This window comes from Ranitomeya imitator, chromosome 1 (genome assembly GCF_032444005.1).
Source record: "Ranitomeya imitator isolate aRanImi1 chromosome 1, aRanImi1.pri, whole genome shotgun sequence".
Classification (NCBI taxonomy): domain Eukaryota; kingdom Metazoa; phylum Chordata; class Amphibia; order Anura; family Dendrobatidae; genus Ranitomeya; species Ranitomeya imitator.
Window position 1 is genome coordinate 810,822,678 of NC_091282.1, and position 25,817 is coordinate 810,848,494.

At 43.8% G+C, this 25,817-nt stretch overlaps 1 protein-coding gene across 2 annotated transcripts in view; it reads right to left on the reverse strand.

Moving 5' to 3' along the window:
- Nucleotides 1–8,993: 8,993 nt before the first annotated feature.
- S1PR4 (sphingosine-1-phosphate receptor 4) overlaps nucleotides 8,994–25,817 on the reverse strand; it is a 56,506-nt gene continuing 39,682 nt past the window's right edge. The window contains exons 3-4 of one of the 2 annotated variants that reach the window (XM_069739404.1): nucleotides 13,287–13,496; nucleotides 8,994–11,503 (exon numbers count right to left, since the gene is read on the reverse strand). In XM_069739404.1, coding sequence (XP_069595505.1) covers nucleotides 10,585–11,503; nucleotides 13,287–13,480 — 1,113 coding nt within the window. In that variant the 5' untranslated portion in view covers nucleotides 13,481–13,496 and the 3' untranslated portion in view covers nucleotides 8,994–10,584. Of the gene's footprint in view, nucleotides 11,504–13,286; nucleotides 14,000–25,817 lie in introns of those variants that run through there. The other variant, XM_069739411.1, reaches the window with a different exon arrangement.

Here is a 25,817-nt window from a genome sequence, read left to right on the forward strand (position 1 = left end):
TCTCGGTCCTCCACCTGCACCCAAAGCCTGTCTGGTAATGCCACCCACGTTGTAACTGTGCAGAAGGAATCCTGCACACCTCCTCACTATGCTATCACCAGGGCTCAACGGCATCAGGCAGTGTTTACATTGAAATGTCTGGGAAATGTGAGTCACGCAGCTGAGGAGTTGTGGTCAGCTCTGGAGACCGAGTTTCATCAATGGTTGTCTCCACTCAACCTGCAGCCAGAGAAGGCTGTGTGCGACAATGCTGCAAACCTGGGTGCGGCCCTTCACCGGGGCAATGTCACACACGTGCCTTGTATGGCTCACGTTTTGAACCTGGTTGTCCAGCAATTTTTATCCCACTATCCCGGACTAGATGGGATTCTGCAGAGGGCACGGTCGCTGTGTGCTCACTTCCGCCGTTCGCATCCTGCAGCTCGACGACTTGCATCTCTACAGAAGTCGTTGGGCCTACCAGCTCACCGGCTGAAATGTGATGTGCCCACATGGTGGAATTCAACTCTGCACATGTTGCAGTGACTGTGGCAGCACCGATGAGCCCTGGTGCAATACGTTATGACGAATAGCCTGGGCCAACGAGATCAAGAGGTGGGACAAATCACGCTGCAGGAGTGGTCTCAGATCAGGGACCTATGCGCCCTTCTGCACAGTTTTAAAATAGCAACGAAGATGTTTAGTGCTGACGAGTCAGGTGGTGGAACAAGAGGAGGAGGAGGAGGAACAGGAGGAGTCGTATGCGGAAGGGATCATATCTCCAAGGTCAAGAAGGTTGGCAGCACCAAGGTGGCTGGCATTGGAGGCTGAGGGAGAGGGATTACCGAGGGCGCATGGTAGCAGCCAAACTGTTGAGGAAGGTGCAGGAGGCGAGGAAGAAGTGGAGGACAAACTGACGCTGGGCATGGAAGACTCATCAGATGAGGGAGACCTTGATCAAATTTCTGTTGTGCGAGGTTGGGGGGAGAGGGCAGACAAAGGAAGCATGTTTCTCACCTCGCAACCATCAAGACAACAAGGACTTGGTCCTCCTGGATGCGCAAGACACATGAGTGCCTTCTTGCTGCCTTCTTGCTGTCAGAATCCGAAGTAATGCCGACTACTGGGTTGCCACACTCTTAGATCCCCGGTACAAAAGCAAATTTGGCGAAATAATTCCTGCCATAGAAAGGGATTCACACATGCAGGAGTATCAGCAGAGACTGTTACAGAATCTAACATCTGCTTTTCCACAGAACACCAGTGGTGCACGTAGTGAATCTCTGAGTTCTAACTTGCCAACCGTGGGACTATCGAGTCATCACTCAAACCGTAACAGTAACATCGTATCTGGTGGTAACAGCAATTTTTGCAATCATTTCAAGATTTTTTTACACCATCCTTTGCAAGGCCACAGGAGACAAGAAGTCTGACGCACAGCCAACGCCTAGATAGGATGGTACAAGAGTATCTCCAAGTAAACATCGATGCCATGACTGTGGAACTGGACCCTTGCTCATTTTGGGCTTCCAATCCTGAAAAATGGCCTGAGCTCGCCACTCATGCCTTGGAGATCTTGTCGTGCCCCGCAGCCAGCGTTCTCTCTGAACATGTGTTCAGCGCTGCTGGGGGTGTGCTGACAGATAAGTGCACGCAGCTGTCCAGTGACAATGTAGACAGACTAACGTTCATCAAGATGAACAAATCCTGGATCCACAAGGACGTTTCTACCCCTGTGTCATCTTGGGGAGACTAAAAGCTTGATGATTTTTGAAAATCACCGTTTTAAAAAACTCTGGCGAAATTGATGCCACTTAAGTGGTGCCTGTGGCCGAATTTTTGGAAAAAATGAAGACTCTTTATTGAGTCCCCTTGCTGTGTTTTACTTGATGTTGCCATCGTCAATTCCAGGTGGGTGGGGTCATCTGCAGAGTTGTTTACTCATACTATGGCCTGGGATTCAGAGGTCTGCTCCAAAGCTTCAGTGTCTGCTTGTCAGCAGAGTAGCCCAGCCACCCACCGCCTGTTTACCTAAGTACTATTTTGTAACGGCATCTAGCCCAGGAAATCCTTTTGGGCCTAGTAGAATTTGGTGCTTCTCAGCAGCGTACTTCACCCATGAAGCAAGCTACACCGCCTGTTTACCTAACTACTATTTTGTAACGGCATCTAGCCCAGGAAATCCTTTTGGGCCTTATAGAATTTAGTGCTACTCAGCAGGGTACCCCACCCATGAAGCAAGCTACACCGCCTGTTTACCTAACTACTATTTTGTAATGGCATCTAGCCCAGGAAATCCTTTTGGGCCTAGTAGAATTTAGTGCTACTCAGCAGTGTACCCCACCCATGAAGCAAGCTATACCGCCTGTTTACCTAAGTACTATTTTTTAACGGCATCTGGCCCAGGAAGTCCTTTTGGGCCTAGTAACAATTTCTGCTACTCAGCAGAGTACCCCACCCATGAAGCAAGCTACACCGCCTTCTTTCTTTCTCAATCTAACCCCTCGGCTCTGGGGTGTCCACTCTCCCTCCAGCTCTCTCCTTCTCACAGGTGGACTACCTCGTGTTTTCACACTGTGGTAAATCTTTTGGGCCCAGGCATAAGAAGTCGTCGAGGTAATGGATAATATGTGCCGCCTTACAAACGTCCATGATGACATATTCGAGGAAGCAACTAAATGCCTCAAATAGTGAGCAGGATATGGAGTACCCCATGGGCAAACAGCAATCTATGTAGTATGCTCCTTCACAGAAGCAGCCCAATTGGAGGACACTATTCGGAGGCCCAGGTAGTAACCGGAACGCCCCCTCAATGTCTGTTTTGGCCATTAGGGTGCCCCTTACCAACTTCTTGACCCGCCTGATTGCCTCGTCAAAGGAGGTACAGTACATAGTACTGTACTTGGTTCCGCGACCGATGTTGTCGTTTACTGACCTGTCCCTTGGATATGACAAATGGTGGATTAGTCTGAATGTATTGCGGGGTACCACTACGTCTTCTAAAGAAAGTGTTCTGAATGGACCCGCTGCCATTCTACCTAAAGATATTTCTTTTTTATTTTATTTTTTTATCAACGTCTGGGTGTTGGTAGGGTGATTTTAGATTTTTACTCCAGCCTTTCTTGATTTTAGAAGGGCATGACATGCCTATATCTGTGTCTCCTCCTCCTTTTACTCCTCCACCTCTTTTCTTTTCGTATGACTATATGTACTTGTGACTTTTCCATGTGTTTGTTGTGTCTTCTGAGCAGTTTGTCAGCTTTTGGACACCTTTTAAGGTGTTTTCTATGTGTTTTCCATGTGTTTGTATGTGTTTGTGTTTGCCTGCCATTGGTTTCAATGGGGTTCGACGGTGTTCGTCGAACATGTCCCTGTTCGACGAACCGAACCTGAACACTAGGGAGGTGGCTCAACACTAATAAGGAGAAAAGGTAACATCCAGTTGCCAGTTCATTCATACTTTTCCAGGATAAACAACCGAGGGGCGGCAAGATGCAAAGTTATTAGAATAGATGCTCCAGAATTGTAATTTTATGGGACATACAAGTATTTTCTTACACAAAAATGTCAGAAGGTGACAGGATGGCTTTTTAAAACAACAGCCAAGGAAATGCTTTTACTCACATAAGAATCAGCTGTGATCCCATGTTGTGCTATCTGTGTACTCTCTTTTGCTTCTTGCCCAGGAGCTATGGTATTATCCACTTCACCCATCATCGCAAGTTTAACTGTATATGCATATCAGATGCCGATACAATTGAAAGCAATGATAAAGGAGGGAGTGTCAGCAATGATAAAGGAGGGAGTCCATTATTCTGCCTCTCCGTGTGACGTCTCAGCACAGCAGGCTCGATGATGTCACTACATGGCGCCTGCTGTGCTGAGAAGTGATGGCGCGTCAGAGCGCTCGATGCAGAGACCAGAGCAGCAGGGGAACGAGGAGTGGTGAATTTTTTTTTTAAATAAATGAGTAAATTGTGGTGACCATAATACTATATGAAGTTCTATGAGGAGTGCATTATACTGTATAGACTATGGAGGACTATGGGGAGTGCATTATACTGTTTGAGGACTATGGGGAGTGTATTAAACTCTATGGACTATAGGGAGTGCATTATACTGTATGGATTATGGAGGATTATGGGGAGTGCATTATACTGTATGGAGGACTATGGGGAGTGCATTATACTGTATGGAGAACTATGGGGTGCATTATACTGTGTGGACTATGGGGAGTGCATTATACTGTATGGTCTAATGGAAGTGTATTATATTGTATGCAGGACTACAGGGAATGCATTATACTGTATGGAGGACTATGGGGTGCATTATACTATATGGAGGACTAGGGAGGACTATATGGTGTGCATTATACTATATGGACTGTAGAGGACTATGGGAAGTATATTATATTGTATGATGACTATGGGGAGTGTTATACAGTATTGTAAGGACTATGGGGAGTGCATTATACTGTATGGAGGACTATGGGGAGTGCATTATACTGTATGGAGTATGGGAAGTGCATTATACTGTCTGGAGAATTATAAGGAGTGCATTATACTGTATGGAGGACTATGGGATGAATTATTCTATATGAAGGACTATGGGCAGTGCATTATACTGTATGGAGGACTATGGGGTGCATTACACTATATGGAGGACTATGAGGAAATGCAGTATACAGTGGAGGACTATAGGGTACATTATGCTGTATGATCTATAGAGGACAATGGGGAGTGCATAATACTGTATGGAGAATAATGGGGAGTGCATTATACTGTATGGAGGACTATGGGGTGCATTATTCTGTGTGGACTATGGTGAGTGCATTATACTGTAAGGACTATGGGGAGTGCATTATACTGTATTGAGGACTATGGGGTGCATTACACTATATGGAGGACTATGAGGAGTGCATTATACTGTGTGGATGACTATGGGGAATGTAGTATACTGTAGACGACTGTGGGGGTACATTATGATGTATGGTCTATGGGGGACTATTGGGAGTGCATTATACTGTATGGAGGACTATGGCGAGTGCACTATACTGTATTGGGGACTATGGGATGCAGTATACAATATGAAAGACTATGGGGCCCATTATACTATAATAAGGGCTATGTGGTACTTATTATAATTTTTGGAGGGCTATGTGGGGGCCATTATAATATTTGCAAGGCTTTGTGTGAGCCTTTATACTTAGTGGATGGTTATGTGGGGGCCATTATACTGTATGCAAGCATTATTATACAATTATTATACAGTGTTGTAGTGCTAAGATGTTAATGGCCATCGGGAATCCATATTGGTAGCTTGTCTTTAAGGAGCCTTTAAGATATTAGACATTAACAGTTCAGCTTATATTAGCCTTGTATTTTCTGCAATTTTCCCAAAACCTGGACCGCATAGCAATCAATCTTCAGTGGGAAAGCGTATGTGCATAGTATCATCGTATTACTGCATGGATTTGTTTTCCATGTTTAGTGAGAAATGTTGTATTTATAGTATGGTAAAACATTTGGTACCAGGAGAATGTTTGACATATTTTATCCGGTGATGTATTTTTCCGATGTTGATTGATGTCTGAAGAGTTGGCAATTCCGCCAGAGGGATACTGTACCGGACAAATAGAACATCTTAGGGCTGGTGTATTACTTGGTTATACAAGCATTTGTTTCTAAACCAGATATAAGTTGGAGAAGACTTTAGCTAAGACAGAAGCCCTGTTAGCCTGTGGACTAAAAAGGGACTCCCGTGAGGCCACAGTGTGGATCCCAGGAATTTCTCTGTCTTCACTGTTCTGCTTCTCACAGCTGATGTTTCCGGACAGATGATGTGGTACTCCTGGTGAAGTTTTTCCTGTGTAGTGTGCAATGTAAGTACTTCACCTTTGTGATTTATATTATGCAAAAGTGTGCACAATATCACACTATTTCCTATTTTCTGTAATCAATTAAACTACTATATAAAGCTGAATGTGTGTGTGTGTGTGTGTATGTATGTATGTATGTATGTATGTATGTCCGGGATTGGCATCTGCACCGTCGCAGCTGCAGCCACAAAATTTTGCACAGTCACACGTCTGGACCCCGAGAGCGTCATAGGCTATGTTGTGAGGTGAAATTTTAACCCCGCGCGTTCCAATTCACCAAACAATTTTGCCCCTATCTACATAATGAGGAAAAAAGTGAAAGGAAAAGTGTTGGAGGCGTCGTAGCTACAGCCACAAAATTTTGCACAGTCACACGTCTGGACCCTGAGAGCGTCATAGGCTATGTTGTGAGGTGAAATTTTAACCCCGCGCTTTCCAATTCACCAAATAATTTTGCCCCTATCTACATAATGGGGAAAAAAGTGAAAGGAAAAGTGTTGGAGGCGTCGCAGCCACAGCCACAAAATTTTGCACAGTCACACGTCTGGTCCCTGAGAGCATCATAGGCTATGTTGTGAGGCGAAATTTTAACCCCGCGCTTTCCAATTCACCAAACAATTTTGCCCCTATCTACATAATGGGGAAAAAGTGAAAGGAAAAGTGTTGGAGGCAAATTGACAGCTGCCAGATGTGAACAAGGGGGACTTAAAGAGTGAGAGCGATGGCGCCAAAGAGTATATACCGTACAGTTGCTAAGGTGGGGCCCCGACATGGGATACTCACCACACACGGGGATATGGACACACACAAAATGCGCCACACACTACCACGTGCTTGAACACATATACCACCCTCAGCACACATTTCACCACACATACACCAACCTCGCCACATAAAAGTCGAAACACAAAAGTCGCTGCTCAAAACTCGCCACGCGCAAAACTCGCCACATGCAAAAACTAGGCTCACGCAAAACTCGCCACAAGTGCAAAACTCGCCTCATGGAAAACTCGCCACACCCAAAACTTGCACACGCGGAAAAATTGCCACATGTACAAAAGTTGCAGCACATGCAAAAGTTGCCTCACACACAACTTGCACATACTCAAAAGGCACCACACATAAAACTCGCCATGCGGAAAACTCGCCATGCGCAAAACTTGCTGCACACAACTTGCTACACTAACCTGTCACATGCAACTCGACACACAAAAAGTTGCTACATGCGTGTTGCCACACAAAACTCATCTCACAAAAGTCGCTACATGCATGTCGCCACACGCAACTCAACACACACAACTTGACAAACGAAACTCGCCCTAAAACACACACAAGTCTGGTATTATCCTTCAAAAATAAAAATTAGATTAATAAGCAGACAAACTACAAGAGCAACAAATGTACCATATAGGAAATACGGCAGCTGTCAGTCACATGACCTGTCTATTATGTGTATGTGTGAGCTAATATATACTGCCAGGGGTAGGGCTTCCTGTTGGCTGGGGATTTATCAGGCTGCCAATTTAGCTTACAAATACTGAGGTAAAAATACTGAGCAAATAATGTGTGAACGAGGTCTAATACAGGAGGAGATGACACACAGGTATATACTATATACAGGGGAGATGACACACAGATATATACTATATACAGGAGAGATGACACACAGGTATATACTATATAGAGGAGATGACATACAGGTACATACTATATACAGGAGGAGATGACACACAGGTATATACTATATACAGGAGCAGATGACCTACAGGTATATACTATATACAGGAGGAGATGACATACAGGTATATGCTATATATAGAAGATGACATACAGGTATATACTATATACAGGAGGAGATGACACACAGATATATACTATATACAGGGGAGATGACACACAGGTATATACTATATATAGAAGGAGATGACATACAGGTATATACTATATATAGGAGGAGATGACATACAGGTATATACTATATACAGGGGAGATGACACACAGCAGGTATATTATATATACAGGGGAGATGACATACAGGTATATACTATATACAGGAGATGACATACAGGTGTATACTATATATAAGGGAGATGACAAACATGTATATACTGAGGTGAAAATGAAAAGGTGTGAGTGCAAAATGAGAGGAGTGAGGGAAAATAGTGGAGTGATCGGAAAATGACAGATGTGGGGTCGAAAGAGGAGTGAGGGAAAATAGTGGAGTGATCGGAAAATGACAGATGTGAGGTCGAAATGACAAGTGTTAGGGGGGAATGAGAGGAGTGAGGGAGAAAATGAGAGGTGTAAGGGAGAAAATGAGAGATAGGGGGAAAATGAAAGATGTGATTGGGAAAATGAGAGGCGTGATGGGAAAATAAGAGAAGTGAGGTGCTATAACTAACCACAGATATTTACTATGCCCAGGCAACGCCGGGCTCTTCAGCTAGTTATTATTATAAAATAATTTGCCTTCTTTAAAGCCGTATCTGACCCCTTTGAATACTTGGCAAAACAAATGTGAAGGTTTGTGTGGAGTCCATCATACTGTGTGGAGGGCTGTGTGTGGGATCATTATACAGTGAAGTGAGGTGTGGGAGCCATTATACTGTATGTAGGCCTATTATAAAGTACTGGATGGAAGGCTGTGTGGAGATCACAGTTGGGGGATCATACTGTATTGAGGTCACCAAACTTTGCAGGGGGAGGTAAGGTGGGGTGAAGTAGGGTCATTAGAATCTTCATACTGGCGTGTGGAGGTTACTGTGGAGGAATTCACTGTGGGAGTGTCATACAGTGTTTGGGCGACACTTTTGTTGGTATCATACTTTATGGGTGCAATGAAGGAGGAATCTAAGGCCTCAGTAGGAGAAAAGTTACTTTGTTAAGACTGCAAAGCTGTGAGATATGCTCTTCTGTGACCCCATCAATTTTTTTTTGTGGGGATGTAGGGGCCCAATTAGAACCCTTGATTTCTATGTACTCCCCTGGGTATTGTGTCTAGTTTCATATAGCTGTCCTTTAACACTTTCTGCTTTTTACTTGCAAACCTATTGTATATTTTGCCTAGAATCTTGGGTTAATTTTGTTCAACTGGGTCACACACTGTATAATTTTTTTTTTATTGATCAAACACAGAAACTTTAAAAGCAGATTTATTTAGTAGAATTTCATACCTTAAAACATATGCATAGATAAAAACACTTTTACATATAGATTACATATATATATACGTCTGAACAATACATACCAACTCTAAAGAAATAAATCACTACAAGGTGATCTTTCACTTAGGCTCTCTTCTTTTAAGCATGTCAATATGAGTAAACTCTATAATAAAGGTAATTTACACAAAGCAAATGTACAAATGGACTTCCCCACAAGATGGCCCTGTCAGCACTTATCTGCACTGTGTTGGGTGTGCAGGCCATCTGAAAGAAACCACTAGACTCATGATCCTCCATCCCACCAGTGCACCTAGCCTGACAACTGTAAGTCCAAATTCTTGATAACCATTCTCCATAGGTATGCTGAAACCTAAATACAAAAGGACAGAGTATCGCTTACGCACTTAGATGTGCCACTGTGGTGTAGGAAACTCTTGAATGCCTTTACTATGAGCTATTGTTTAGGATTGGTATCTGGAACTGAATCATTGGCAGTTAGGCATCTTCCTTTTAACATTCAGCTAGAAAACGTTTGCATTCCATGCTTTTTCCACACACAAAAATCTGACATCTGGAATGAAAGCATTTAAACACCCGAATGTCATATTGTAAGTTTCAGATTAATATTAGGAATAGTGATGACGAGTGAATATACTCGTTACTCGAGATTTCCCGAGCACGCTCGGGTGTCCTCCGAGTATTTTTTAGTGCTCGGAGATTTAGTTTTTCTTGCCACAGCTGAATGATTTACATCTATTAGCCAGCTTAAGTACATGTGGGGGTTGCCTGGTTGCTAGGGAATCCCCACATGTAATCAAGCTGGCTAGTAGCTGTAAATCATTCAGCTGAGGTGAGGAAAACTAAATCTCTGAGCACTAAAAAATACTCGGAGGTCACCCAAGCGTGCTCGAGAAATCTCGAGTAACGAGTATATTCGCTGATCACTAATTAGGAAGTGATATTGCAATTGTTTCTATAGGATGGTTTTGTTTCTGTGACTTAACATTATAGTTCACATATCTGCTACGCTAAAACTGGTTGTAGGGATGGGTAATTCTTCGGACTGCTCTTGGTGGTCCTCTTTTCTCTGTAACCCTAAGTTCTTGATCATGTTGTCTATCCACGTATATTGCACATTGGAACCTCCATAGGATATTGACCATATATACATACATGTCATGTGACATATCCTATAGAATCTGTATTCCCTTAGAAAAAAATAGGAATATGATCTACCAGAGTTGGTCGCTCATTGTATTTTATTTTCTGGCCCATGCAGCGCTGTCCAGTGGGCGCACAACTCATTCCCTCCAGAACGCTTATCAAGGCTGCAATGTAATACTGCGTATCAATGCCTATACTATGTTAATCTGGCAACATATTTTAGGTCACTTTAGCTAATGAAATTAAATATTGATGTAACAGAAGAAAATACAAAGAATACAGCTATCTTTCCTTTCCGTCTTAGCTGGTTTGCTAAAAATGTTGACCAATATAAGAGAAACGCAATTTGCATAGTAAATTCCATGGACCGTAATTCACCTAAATGAGCCCAAAGGCTTATTACTGACTGGGCACACTAGAAATGCTGGTTACAGGACTCCTAAAACTGGCTCGTGAAAGGCGCACACTGCTTTTCCTTCTGAGGGAACTTTCATTTGACGAGCCAGATGTAACATCTCCGCCTTGCTGGCGACATGCTGGAACATTGATTCCTGTCATAGCGCAAGCACAGCAAAGGAATGCCACCATTGCTTTACGTACTTCGGAGCTCCTGAGAGAGTAAATTAATGGGTTTAAAGCTGAGTTCAAAACAGCTAAGGCAAGCACCCATTCCAGACCTACTGGAGATTGACAAGAAGGAGGAGTGCATGAAGCGTCCACCAGGAGATAGACAAAAAGGGGAGTCCAGCAGATGACAAATGAGCCAAGGATGATGAGAACGGTTTGAAGTAAATGTATGGCACGTCGACTTTGGCTCGTGACTATAGTGCCTCTGGCATTGCAGCACACTAAGTAATAAATGGTGCAGTAAAAACCAATAATCCCAATCAGGCTAATGGACAGAAGTCCCAGGCTAAATAAAATGTATTGTCTTGAATAAAGGGGAAGAAGAGTGGAGCAGGATTCAATGTGGCATAGGCAGTTCCACCCAAACAAAGGCAAGGACCCAACAGTAGCAGCCAGCACCCAACATAAAATGATCAGCCCCTGTGCACGCACCACTTTTCTAGTGCGGCTCTCTGATACTAGAGCCACCATTGTACAATAGCGCTCCACTGCGGTTATGAATAGACTGAAAGTAGAGGCAGCGAGTGTGGTAAATAGAAGGCCCTCTCTTAGAAACCATTGATGTGGGGTCAATCGGAAAGTCATTTCACCTGAAAGCCATATATTTAGCAGGTATGAAATGCCAGCCAGGAGGTCACTAACTGCAATATTTGCCAAACAGCAGTGAACCCAACGTCTCAAGCGAAGGAACCTAAAAAGAACAAACAAAAAGCATAGTTAAGTTGAATACCAATATGTTTAGTGAAGGTGAAATGAGTGACTGGCCACAGCTTCCCCCAATGTTAGGAGATGGGCGGTGAGAGAAACAGACTGCATTTTAACAATGTGTTGCCTTCAAGGACAAACTCTTTAAAGGGAATCTGTCAATAGTAATGATGAGCGAGTGTGCTCGTTACTAGAGTTTTCCGAGCATGCTCAGGTGTTCTCTGAGTATCTTGGACGTGCTCGTAGATTATGTTTGTGTCCCTGCAGCTGCATGATTTGCGGCTGTTAGTTAACCTGAACACATGCAAGGATTGCCTGTTTGTTAGGGAATCCCCACATGTATTCAGGCTGTCTAGCAGTCGTAAATAATGCAGCTGCGGAGACACAAACATAATCTATGATCATGCCCAGATACTCGGAGAACACCCTAGCATGCTCGGAAAACTCTAGTAACGAGCATACTCGCTCATCACTAGTCATTTGCTATATAATCTGAGAGCAGCATGACGTAAAGTCGGAGACCCTTATTCCAGTGATGTGTCACTTACAAGGCTGCTTCCTGTAGTTTTAATAAAAATCACTTTTGTCTGCTGCAAATCTACCAGTCTTCTGAATACTGATTTCCGTATAAACGTACCGCCACCACTGATTGGCATCTTTCTGTGTGCACTGTGCATAGATAGAAAGCTGCCAATCAGTGGTGGGGCCAGGGGCGGACTAACATAGAACTGAAGACCTACATTTCACGAGACACCTAGTCCTCTAGTGATAATCTCATGTTGATAAAACACTGATTTTACTGAAACTACAAGCATCCCAGTAAGTGACACATTGCTGCAATCAGGGTCTCTTTTTCTCTGTCCTATCATGCTGTTCTTACATTGCATAGCATAAAGCTGTCAACAGATTTCTTCTAAAACAAAAAAGAGAGAAATAATAATAATGGTCTGCACTTCAGATAATAGGTAGTGATGAGTGAGTCTGCTCGTTACTCGAGTTTTCCGAGCATGTTCACGTGTTCTCTGAGTATCTTGGGCATGCTCGTAGATTACGTTTATGTCTCTGCAGCTGCATGATTTGCGACTGCTGGACAGCCTGAATATATGTGGGGATTGCCCGTTAGGAAATTCCCACATGTATTCAGGTTGTTTAGCAGCCGCAAATCAAGCAGCTGCGGTGACTCAAACATAATCTACGAGCATGCCCAAGATACTCAGAGACTATCCGAGCATGCTCAGAAACCCTGAGTAACGAGTACACTCACTCATCACTAGTATTAGACTTTCAAAGTGCGACCTGTATGCATCATTCTTGATTTCTTCTATCTCCCAGATCATATCCTCCAAATTACTACACATTGTCTAATAATTTCCATGTCTCTGCTATTAAAGGAACCTGTCAGAAACGTCATCATTCACATGACTGTGTGTCCCATTAATAAAATTAAAAAAAGATCCTTTTATGATCCCAAAGCACTTCTCCAGCAGCATGTTTTGAAGTTTTGTATGTGTCTGGAAGGGCACTGGGATGTGATGATGCACTTATAGTTACTGAGTCTCCCACTACATTGCTTGCCATAGATCAAAGCCAATGATCTGTCAGTCAACCAACGGAGGGTGGTACTAGGCAGGGAATACACTGTGAAGCTGAGGCGCTGTAAGTGCATCGTCACGCCCCAGTGTTTTGTAGGTGCAGAGGTTTTTGACATGTTCCTTTAGAATTTAGGTTCTAATAATAAGCCTTTTCCCTGCTGCTTCATTGTTTCTCACCTCAGCAGCGCCACCAGCACGGTCAAGTTCTCCAATATGATGAATACACTGATTACACTGCTGATTATCTTCAAATGTATGACATTTTCACTTGCTCGACCAATTAGACGCCCAGTCATGTTATAATGTAAGAAGATAATATTAACATTTTGTCTGTCCACCAACTCTAGACACTTGTTAGATGACAGGTTCATGATGGCATATAAATGTCTGAAAAATAAAATATTGATGGAATTAGGAAAGGCTTATTTCGACTGTCTCTGCTCCAAGCAGCAGATTGTTATTCGACTGTTGATTTACTTTCTGTCTTATGTACTTTTAACAGTGAGAATAAATAACGGAAGATAATTTTTAGAACAACTCTTCCCGCTCTCTCACTAGTGCTTGACAACCAATATAATGTCCGAAAGGCTGGGACGAGAGGTGGGCAAGGGTAGGTGCTTGAATATTTTGCCACCTCGCACCAAAGGAAGGGGGTGCCATGTTAATTAACCATTGAAAAGGAGAAGAAAAAAGAATTTCCTATGGAGATATCCAATGAGCACTTCATTCATCTGATTGATGGCAGTGCTCTTCAACCAGAGACCAGTGTGTGAGGCTGATATAATTCACTGCTTCTCAACCTCTTTTAGTCCAGGCACTGCCGCAGTGCATTCTCTGCATACATCACCTTCTCCTCAGAAGCTTTCCTGCTCTTCAGTTCTCCTTGTACAGCCACTACTGTTTTCTTCTTCTGCTCCTGGTGGCTTAAGTGCCTACAACACTGCGTCACCACCAGGGCCGGCGTCAGCACCCGGCGCACCCGGGCAAGTGCCGGGGCCCTGACAAGACAGGGGGGCCCACTCACGCAGTCATACATCCATCTGGCCGCTTTAACCCTTTCTACCCTTTCAATTTACCCTGCCTGGCACAAGCATCTTCTCAGTCAGTGCAGGGCCAGGCACATAGGGGTTAAGGACACAGCCAGCGTGACATTGTGGGCGGAGAGTTCTCCTGCTCTGCTCCCCTGGCTGTGTGCAGTGCTGAACTAATCAGGCACAGGCAGATTCCGGACTGGAGGAGCTGCTACCTGCACCTGAGTGAATGCCATGCTATATCGCTGTATATTCTGACAGTCTGGGTGACCTGGGGGGGCGGCCATGGGCTGGGCGGCTGCAGCTGACATATATATATATATATATATATATATATATATATATATATATACACTACAGCAGCCGCCCAGCCCAGGCCCCCAGCACAGCCTGTATAGATACAGTGTATATAATATATACAGGACAGGTGCTGGGGGCCTGGGCTGGGCGGCTGTTGAAGTATATACACCGCACAGTACCTCTCCCCTGTATATATACACTGCACAGTACCTCTCCCCTGTATATATACACCGCACAGTACCTCTCCCCTGTATATACACTGCACAGTACCTCTCCCTTGTATATATACACCGCACAGTACCACTCCTCCTGTCCTGTATATATACACCGCACAGTACCTCTCCCCTGTATATATACACCGCACAGTACCTCTCCCCTGTATATATACACCGCACAGTACCTCTCCCCTGTATATATACACCGCACAGTACCTCTCCCCTGTATATATACACCGCACAGTACCTCTCCCCTGTATATATACACCGCACAGTACCTCTCCCCTGTATATATACACTGCACAGTACCACTCCCCTCTATATATACTCCGCACAGTACCTCTCCCCTGTATATATACACCGCACAGTACCACTCCTCCTGTCCTGTATATATACACTGCAGAATTTACAATAGCTATCACTCATGTAAGAAGTGAATTATGGCATTGCACTATACCTATATTTCTCTGCTGTATCTGGGCATCATGAATCGTGGTATGTGTTAAAGAGGGGGGGGGGGTGCACTGAGACCCTTTCGCCCGGGGCCCTCAAAAACCTGGAGCCGGCCCTGGTCACCACCTTCTCTCTCCCACATACATTCTGCAATATCTGTTATCTCTGTTTTTCAATTGAAAAGCAAGTAGGGATAAAACGCTAGGTCGTAATGGAGAAGAGCAGAGGAATGAGGTAGCGCAGAAAGTACAGGGGAATGTCTACATTTTTATGTACAACTCAAATGTAGCAGAGTTAAATTTGTCAAACTCAGCCCTGCTGCACTGACAAACATTGCTCTGCTACATCTCCAAAGTCTTCCTTGACACATCTGAGATTTTAATCATTAAAGGGAACCTGTCACCCCCAAAATCGACGGTGCGCTAAGCCCACCGGCATCAGGGGCTTATCTACAGCATTCTGTAATGCTGTAGATAAGCCCCCGATGTATCCTGAAAGATGAGAAAAAGAGGTTAGATTATACTCACCTGGGCGGGCGTTCTGATCCGATGGGCGTCGCGAACTGGTCCGGGGCCTCCAATCTTCATAGAATGACGTCCTCTTCTTGTCTTCGCGCTGTGGCTCCGGCGCAGGCGTACTTTGTCTGCCTGTTGAGGGCAGAGCAAAGTACTGCAGTGCGCAGGCGAAGGGAAAGGTCAGAGATGCCCAGCACCTGCGCACTGCAGTACTTTGCTCTGCCCTCAACAGGGCAGACAAAGTGTGCCTGCACCGGAGCCGCAGCGTGAAGACAAGAAGAGGACGTCATCTGATGAAGATAGGAGGCGCCGGACCCGGACTGCGACACCTATCGGACCAGACTGGGATCGGGACCGCCCCTGGGTGAGTATAATTTAACCTCTTTTTCTCATCTTTTAGGATACATTGGGGGCTTATCTACAGCATTACAGAATGCTGTAGATAACCCCTGATGCTGGTGGGCTTAGCTCACCTTCGATTTTGGGGGTGACAGGTTTCCTTTAACCTCTTCAATCCCCAAGCCTGTTTTCACATTCATGACCAGGTAAAATTTTACAGGTCTGACCAGTGTCACTTTATGAGGCAATAACTCTGGAACACTTCAACTGATTCCATTGATTCTGAGATTGTTTTTTCGTGACATCTTGTACTTCATGACAGTGGAAAAATTTGTCCAATATCACTTGCGCTTATTTGTCAAAAAATCAGAAATTTGGCTAAATTATGAAAATTTTGCAGTCTTCAAAATTGAATTTTTATGCCCTTAAATCAGAGAGCTATGTCACACAAAATAGTTAATAAATAACATTTACCACATGTCTACTTTACATAAGCACAATTTAAAAACATTTTTTATAGGAAGTTAGAAGAGTAAAAGATGACCAGTGATTTCTCATTTTTGTAATAAAATTTACAAAACCATTTTTTAGGGACCACACACATATGAAGTGACTTTGAGGAGCCTATATGACAGAAAATACCCAAAGTGACACCATTCTAAAAACTGCACCCCTCAAGGTGCTCAAAACCACATTCAAGAAGTTTATTAACCCTACAAGTGCTTCAGAGGAACGGAAGAAATGTGGAAGGAAAAAATGTACATTTAAATTTTTTTCACAAAAATTTTAGTTTAGATCCCAATTTTTTATTTTAACAAGGGTATCAGAAGAAAATGGACCAAAACAATTGTTGTACAATATCTCCTGAGTACGCTGATACCCCATACATGGGGTAAAACTACGTTGGAGAGCCCCTAATGTGCCTAAACAGTCGAAACCCCCCACATATGGCCCCATTTTCAAAACTAGACTCCCCAATAAATTTATATAAATGTGTGGAGAACATCTTAAACCCCCAGATGATTCACAGAAATTTAGAATGTTGAGCTGTGAAATTAAAAACAAAAAATCACAATTTATCCACAAAGCTGTTCTTTTAGCCCCAATATTTTTTTTTACTTTCACAAGGGTAACATGAGAAAATGGACCCCAAAAATTGTTGTGCAATTTCTACTGAATATGCTGATACAGCATATTTGGGGAAAAACTACTGTTTGGGTAAATGGCAGGGCTCGGAAGGGAAGGAGTGACGTTTTGGAACGTAGACTTTGACGGAATGGTCTGAGGGCATCATGTCGCATTTGGAGAGCTCCTGATGTGCCTAAGCAGTAGAAACTCCCCACAAGTGACCCCATTTTGGAAACTAGACACTCCAAGGAATTTATCTAGATGTGTGGTAAGCACCTTGAACCCCCAGGTGCTTCACAGAAAATTATAACGTTGAGCTGTGAAAATAAAAAATCACATTTTTACCACAAAAATGTTCTTTTAGCCCCAAATGTTTTATTTTCACAAGGATAGTAGGAGAAAATGATCACAAATAATATTGTGCAATTGCTCCTGAATACGCTGATGCCCCATATGTGGGGGTATACTACTGATTGGACGCATGGCAGGGCTTGGAAAAGGGCATAGCAGGGCTGGAATTGAAAGCCATGTTGCATTTTGAGAGCCCAATGTGCTTAAACACTGGAAACCACCTAAAAGTAACCGGATTTTGGAAACAAGACCCCTCACGGAATTTATCTAGATGTGTGGTAAGCACCTTAAACCCTCAGGTGCTTCAAAGAAATTTAGAACATTGAGCGGTGAAAATAAAAATCTAATTTTTTCCACAAAAATGTTTTTAGCCCAATTTTTTTTATTTTCACAAGGGTAACAAAAGAACATGGACCCCAAAAATGGTTGTGCAATTTCTCCTTAGTACGTAGATACCCTATACGTGGGGGAAAACTACTGTTTTAGCACACGGTAGGTCTTGGAAGGGAAGGAGTGACATTTTGGATTGCAGGCTTTGATGGAATGGTCTGCCGACTTCATGTCACATTTTTAGAGCCCTGATGTGCCTAAACAGTGGAAACCCCATTTTGGAAATGAAACACCCCAAGGAACATATCTAGATGTGTGATGAGCACCTTTAACCCCCAGGTCCTTCACAGAAACAACGTTGAGCTGTGAAAATATAAAAATCCTTTTTTTTTCCACAAAACTGTTTTTTTTTTTAGCCCCAATTTTTTTTTATTTTCACAAGGGTAACAGGAGAAAATGGACCCCAAAAATATTGTGCAATTGATCCTGAGTATGCCTATACCCTATGTGTGGGTAAAAACTACTGTTTGGGAGCATGGCAAGGATCAGAAGGAAGGAGCATCATTTGACTTTTTGAATGTCAAATTGGATGGAAACAAGAGCGGACACCAAAGGAATTTATCTAGATGTGCGATGAGCACCTTGACCCCAATGGGGCTTCACAGAAATTTGTAACATTAAGCCGTGAAAATAAAAAAATCACGGTTTTTCCACAAAATGTTTTTTTAGCCTACATTTTTTTAGTTTCACAAGGGTATCAGGAGAAACTGTCCTCTAAAGTTTTTTTTGTGCAGTTTCTTCTGAGTACGCTGATACTCCATATGGGGGGACACTACTGTTTGGGTTCATGGTAGGGCTCGGAACGGAAGGAGTGAATTTTATAATGTAGTGGCATATGTAAGTTGTGTAGAGTGCATTAGGTTGGCATAAGTGAGTAGTGTAGAGTACATCAGGTTGGCACACATGAGTTGTGTAGTGTACATTAGGTTGGCATATGCAAGTTAAGCAGAATGCACCAGGTTGGCATACGTCCATTCTGTAGTGTGCATGAGATTGACATATGTGAGTTGTATAGTGTGCCTCAAGTTGGCATACATGAGTTGTGTAGCATGCATAAGTTTGGCATACAGGGGTTGGACCAAATAATGGAAACACCTAACGTTTTGGCATCATAATCTTCGAACATGTTATGGTAATGTTTTGTAGTTGATTATTTGTGTTATGTGATACAGTATGTGTATGTAAATTAACTGTTTGTTTTGCAGAATTGTAAGAACATTGATGTGAACCTGATACCAATGGCAGACCTCTTGGATTTTCAAAGACGCAAAATTGTTGGTGCTCGTATGGCAGGCGCTAGTGTAACAGAAAGTGCCCGAATGCTTGGCGTGTCAAGAGGTACTGGCTCCAAAGCAATGACTGCGTTTGAAAGAGAAGGAAAAACGTCCACAGCAAAGCACAGGTCCGGCAGAAAGTTGACTGAGAGAGTCTGTCGGACTCTAAAGCGAATTGTGAGAGAGGATCGCAAGAAAACGGCTCTGAAAATCACTGCTGAGCTCAATGAACACCTACAGAACCCAGTTTCCACGAAAACTGTTTGTCGGGAGCTGCACAAATCTGGATTCCATGGAAGAGCTGCAATTAGAAAACCGCTGCTCTCAATGACAAATGTTTCCAAGCGTTTAGAGTGGTGTAGAAACCTCCAGAATTGGTCCCTCGAGCAGTGGAAACATGTGATATTCTCAGACGAATCCTCGTTTACCCTATTTCTGACCTCCGGCCGAGTGTACGTTTGGAGACAGCCGAAAGAACCATTCCATCCAGACTGCTTTCTCCCAACCGTAAAACATGGCGGAGGTTCTGTGATGATCTAGGGTGCTATTTCGTGGAGATCCGCTGGGCCAATGCTATCCCTTCATGGAAGAATTAACAGCCAAGACTATTTAGGCATTTTGGGTGACCAAGTGCATCCAATGATTCAAGCACTGTTCCCGGAGGGGAACGCCATCTTTCAGGATGATAAGGCACCAATTCATACAGCTAGAATCGTTAAAGCATGGCACGAGAAACATTCTAATGAAGTTGAGCATCTCATCTGGCCCCCCCAATATCCCAGGACTTAAACATTATTGAGCATTTATGGTCGATTTAAGAGATTCAAGTTAGACGTCGATTTCCGCCACCATCGTCGCTCAAAGAACTGGAGGGTGTTTTAATTGCAGAATGGGCTAAAATTCCTTTGGAAACAATTCACACCTTGTATGAATCCATACCTTGGAGAATTGAGGCTGTAATCACCGCAAAAGGTGGACCTACACCATATTAAACTATCTTTTGTTGATGTTTCCAGGTGTTTCCATTATTTGGTCCAACCCTTGTCTGTGAATTGTGTAAGTCAGAAATGAATTTAGTAGATGATTGGTACAGTTTGAAGAATTCTTTTACACACAGGCCAGTTATGTCGGGGCAGGTGTTGCATTGATAAGTTGTGTCCTTGCGAATCCCCCTCCTGTAACACACTCAGCACCTCTTTTGTGACCTTCCTTTCTTTGGGGTTTGAGGGATCTCACTAGGGAAAATGTTGGCCTGGTACAATACCAGCACCTTCAGTTTCAGAAATACTGGGGCCCGCTCCACCTTGACTTTCAAAGCTCAGGGCCTTAATTACTACCTCCAGGAACTGAAGGTACATACTGGTCTGGCCTATACATCATGATAGCACGTAAGCATTGTACATTGTACATGACAGGGGGACATTCAGGGGGCCTAATCTGGGTGTCCTTCCCTTCATAAACTCTAAACCTGTGGCCAGGGGCGGCTCTAGGTTTTTGTGGGCTCTGGTTCAGGGCCGGCGTCAGCACCCGGCGCACCCGGGCAAGTGCCGGGGCCCTGACAAGACAGGGGGGCCCACTCACGCAGTCATACATCCATCTGGCCGCTTTAACCCTCTCTACCCTTTCAATTTGCCCTGCCTGGCACAAGCATCTTCTCAGTCAGTGCAGGGCCAGGCACATAGGGGTTAAGGACACAGCCAGCCTGACATTGTGGGCGGAGAGTTCTCCTGCTCTGCTCTCCTGGCTGTGTGCAGTGCTGAACTAATCAGGCACAGGCAGATTCCAGACTGGAGGAGCTGCTACAGACACCTGAGTGAGTGCCATGCTATATCGCTGTATATTCTGACAGTCTGGGTGACCTGGGGGGGCGGCCATGGGCTGGGCGGCTGCAGCTGACATATATATATATATATATATATATATATATATATATATACACTACAGCAGCCGCCCAGCCCAGGCCCCCAGCACAGCCTGTATAGATACAGTGTATATAATATATACAGGACAGGTGCTGGGGGCCTGGGCTGGGCGGCTGTTGAAGTATATACACCGCACAGTACCTCTCCCCTGTATATATACACTGGTACCTCTCCCCTGTATATATACACCGCACAGTACCTCTCCCCTGTATATACACTGCACAGTACCTCTCCCCTGTATATATACACCGCACAGTACCACTCCTCCTGTCCTGTATATATACACCGCACAGTACCTCTCCCCTGTATATATACACCGCACAGTATCTCTCCCCTGTATATATACACCGCACAGTACCTCTCCCCTGTATATATACACCGCACAGTACCTCTCCCCTGTATATATACACTGCACAGTACCTCTCCCCTGTATATATACACCGCACAGTACCTCTCCCCTGTATATATACACCGCACAGTACCTCTCCCCTGTATATATACACCGCACAGTACCTCTCCCCTGTATATATACACCGCACAGTACCTCTCCCCTGTATATATACACTGCACAGTACCACTCCCCTCTATATATACTCCGCACAGTACCTCTCCCCTGTATATATACACCGCACAGTACCACTCCTCCTGTCCTGTATATATACACCGCACAGTACCACTCCTCCTGTCCTGTATATATACACTGCAGAATTTACAATAGCTATCACTCATGTAAGAAGTGAATTATGGCATTGGACTATACCTATATTTCTCTGCTGTATCTGGGCATCATGAATCGTGGTATGTGTTAAAGGGGGGGGAGGGGGGCACTGAGACTCTTTCGCCCGGGGCCCTCAAAAACCTGGAGCCGGCCCTGCTCTGGTTGAAAGAGTTTCAGTGTACCCCTTTAACACATACCACAATTCAGAATGCACAGATATGGCAGAGAAATATAGGTATAGTACAATGCCAAAGATTCCACTGATTTCTTACATTACACGAATAGCTCAGAAACCAGACAGTATAGTCTTCCATACAGTATTATGGGCACCACACAGTGCTCCATACAGAATAATGAGCCCCATATATTGCTCCATACAGAATAATGGACCCCATATAATGCTCCATACAGTATAATGAGCCACATATATTGCTCCATACTGTATAATGGGCCCCATATAATGCTTCATAAAGAATAATGAGCTGCATATTATGCTCCACACATAATGGATCCCATATAATGTTCCATACAGTATATGATGGGTCCCATATCATACTCTAGTATATGATGGGCCCCATATAATGCTCCATACAGTATAGGATGGGCCCCATAGAGTATAATGAGCCCCATATATTGCTCCATACAGAATAATGGACCCCATATAATGCTCCATACAGTATAATGAGCCACATATGTTGCTCCATACTGTATAATGGGCCCCATATAATGCTTCATAAAGAATAATGAGCTGCATATATTGCTCCACACATAATGGATCCCATATAATGTTCCATACAGTATATAATGGCTCCCATATCATACTCTAGTATATGATGGGCCCCATATATTGCTCGATTTATAATGGACCCCAGATAATGCTACATGCAGTATAATGAGTCTCATATATTGCTCCATACTGTATAATGGGCCCCATATAATGCTCCCTACTGTATAATGGAACCTATATAATGCTTAATAAAGAATAACAAGCTGCATATATTGCCCCACACATAATGGATCCCATATAATGTTCCATACAGTATATGATGGGTCCCATATCATACTCTAGTATATGATGGGCCCCATATAATGCTCCATACAGTATAGGATGGGCCCCATAGAGTATAATGAGCCCCATATATTGCTCCATACAGTATGACTGTCATACAATGTTCCATACAGTGTATGATGGGCCCCATATATTGCTCCATACAGAATGGGCCCCATATAATGCTCCATATATAATGGGCCCCATATATGATGCTCCTGTGTATAATTGACCACATATATGATGCTCCAGTGTATAATGGGCCCCATATATGATGCTCCAGTGGATAATGGCCCCCATATGATGTTTCAGTGTATAATGGGCCCCATATATGATGTTTCAGTGTATGATGGGCCCCATATATGATGCTTCAGTGTATGGTGGGCCCCATGTATGATGCTCCAGTGTATGATGGTCCCCATATATTGCTCCAAACATTAAAAATCTCTCGTCGCCTGCAGCTGCTCTCTTCCGGATTCCTCAGCATTGCCGTCTTCCGGTCTCTGCACTGTGACTGCTCCGGCAGAGGGCGCGCAGACATGAAGTCATCACCAGGAGATGAAGAAGATGCCACAGTGGTGGAGCTGGAAGAGGTAAGTATCGCAAGTGCCAAGGCCCTGAGCAAGCGGGGGGCCCACTTGTGGGCACAGGCACCAGGCCCCCATAGCATGCCTGTGTCTCTGGCGGCGAGCGGGCCTACCCGCCTGCTCAGGTCCCCGACACTTGCCTGAGTGCGCCGGTTGCTGACGCCGGATCTGACTGTGGGTGTACTCTGAGGTACTCTCGCACACCTTGGAGAGTTTAATTCCGTACCTGGACCTCTTATTGGGCAGGTAGTGCCAGAATTTGAGGCTCCTCTTGAAATGTATTAGGGACTCTACCACGCAGATGACCTTTTGGGAAATGTACCCTTCAGCAAGCTTCTTGCTGAAGTGATCAATGGCCTGCAGAACTTTGAAAAGTCAGTCAAAGTTGGGGTAATTTCAGGGAGGACATAGTGCATTATCACTGTAATGCAAAAATTTGTGGATGGCCTCAAATCATTTATGGGTCATAGCCATGCGAAAGAGTGGAGGGTTGTATAAAACTTCAACACTCCATTATTGCTGAAGGTCTCTCTTCTTCACTAACCCCATGTGAAGGACAAGACCCCAAAACATCATAATTTCTAGCGCTTCTTCAGGGGTCACGTTAGAAAATGATGAAGGGTAGTTTTTGGCCAAAAATTGCTGGGCGTAAAAATTTGTCTTAGCCGCCATGAGGTTTACAAAATTCTCTGAGAAAAAGATTTAGCAAAAGTCTGATTCTGTGAGGCTGGTGGTGTCATATTGGATTCCTGATAGCGCCGTAAAGTCAAGAATCTGTGGCTCATAATCTTCAGGTGGAGAAGTCCATAAGGGGTCAGTAACAGTGGTTCCAAATTTATTTTCTGAGGCATCTGCGTGGAGGTTCAGTATCACTTGAGGAAGAGGAGGATGAAAAATAAAGGAAAATGGCATTCTCTCCCTCACCATAAGGGTATGTTTCCACCTGGCGTATTTGCTGCGGATAGCCGCAGCGTCCAATCCGCAGCATCCAGATGTTACAACATAGTGAAGGGGATTTTATGAAATCCCATCTCCACTATGTGTACAAAGACGCAGGTGGCAAACCTGCATATACGCACATGAGGCACGTCTTTATGGACCGCAGCATGTCTATTTATCTTGCAGAGACGCACAGTCTCCGCAAGATAAATAGCACCGTTCTATGTATAGGACGCGGTGATTCATTGAAGACATGCGGGATCACCTTGCGTATAAAAGCCGGCGGCGCTTTGGACGGGGCGGGTGTCCGCTGCGTCTAAAACGCTGCCATTCCGGACCGTGGAAACATAGCCCAAGAGTTGGAGGTAAGGAAAGCGCATGCCTCCTTCGCTGAATACCATGATTGCGATGAGTGGGAAATTTTTCATGTATGCAGTGTTTGTGTGTGTACCAAATTTTTATTCATGTGCATGTGTGTGTGTGAGTGTTTGGTGTAAAACATAACTATCAGATGCCAGTCTCCCAATGTACAGAACATCATAAGTGACAACCTGGTAAATTTAGTTTTATTTATACTGTGCTTTGTGCATTTGGAATAGTTTTTTCACTATCTTAGGTGTTTTTTTCTGTTTATGCAAACAGCTTCTTGTTAGATTTGTCTAGTTGCCCTTTGTCAGCACATCAGCTCCTGTGTCAGACACTAGACTAGAATACGGGTGAGTGCTATGTGAGAAAACATCGCATAGCACTCGGACCAGTGTTATTCTAGGGGGCAGCTCACCTCAGCATTTATTTTCTCTGGCGTATTAAGCGTGCGCATAAAATCGCAGCATGCTGAGATTATACCCATATATATCGTCTGAGACTCGCCAATGCAAGTCTATGGGTGCGAGAAAAAATTGCACAGCACTAGGACCATGCAAGTGCTGTCTGATTTTTATACACCGGTGTCCTTTAAAAAGCCGGCAATTTATGTGCCGCATACAGTAAAATCACACTGACAGGTTAGAATAGAATAGATAGAATAGATACAGTTAGGTCCATATATATTTGGACAGAGACAACATTTTTCGAATTTTGGTTATAGACATTACCACAATGAATTTTAAACAAAACAATTCAGATGCAGTTGAAGTTCAGACTTTCAGCTTTCATTTGAGGGTATCCACATTAAAATTGGATGAAGGGTTTAGGAGTTTCAGCTCCTTAACATGTGCCACCCTGTTTTTAAAGGGACCAAAAGTAATTGGACAATTGACTCCAAGGCTATTTCATGTACAGGTGTGGGCAATCCCCTCGTTATGTCATTTTCAATTAAGCAGATAAATGGCTTAGAGTTGATTTGAGGTGTGGTGCTTGCATTTGGAAGGTTTTGCTGTGAAGTAAACATGCGGTCAAAGGAGCTCTCCATGCAGGTGAAACAAGCCATCCTTAAGCTGCAAAAACAGAAAAACATCATCTGAGAAATTACTACAATATTAGGAGTGGCAAAATCTAC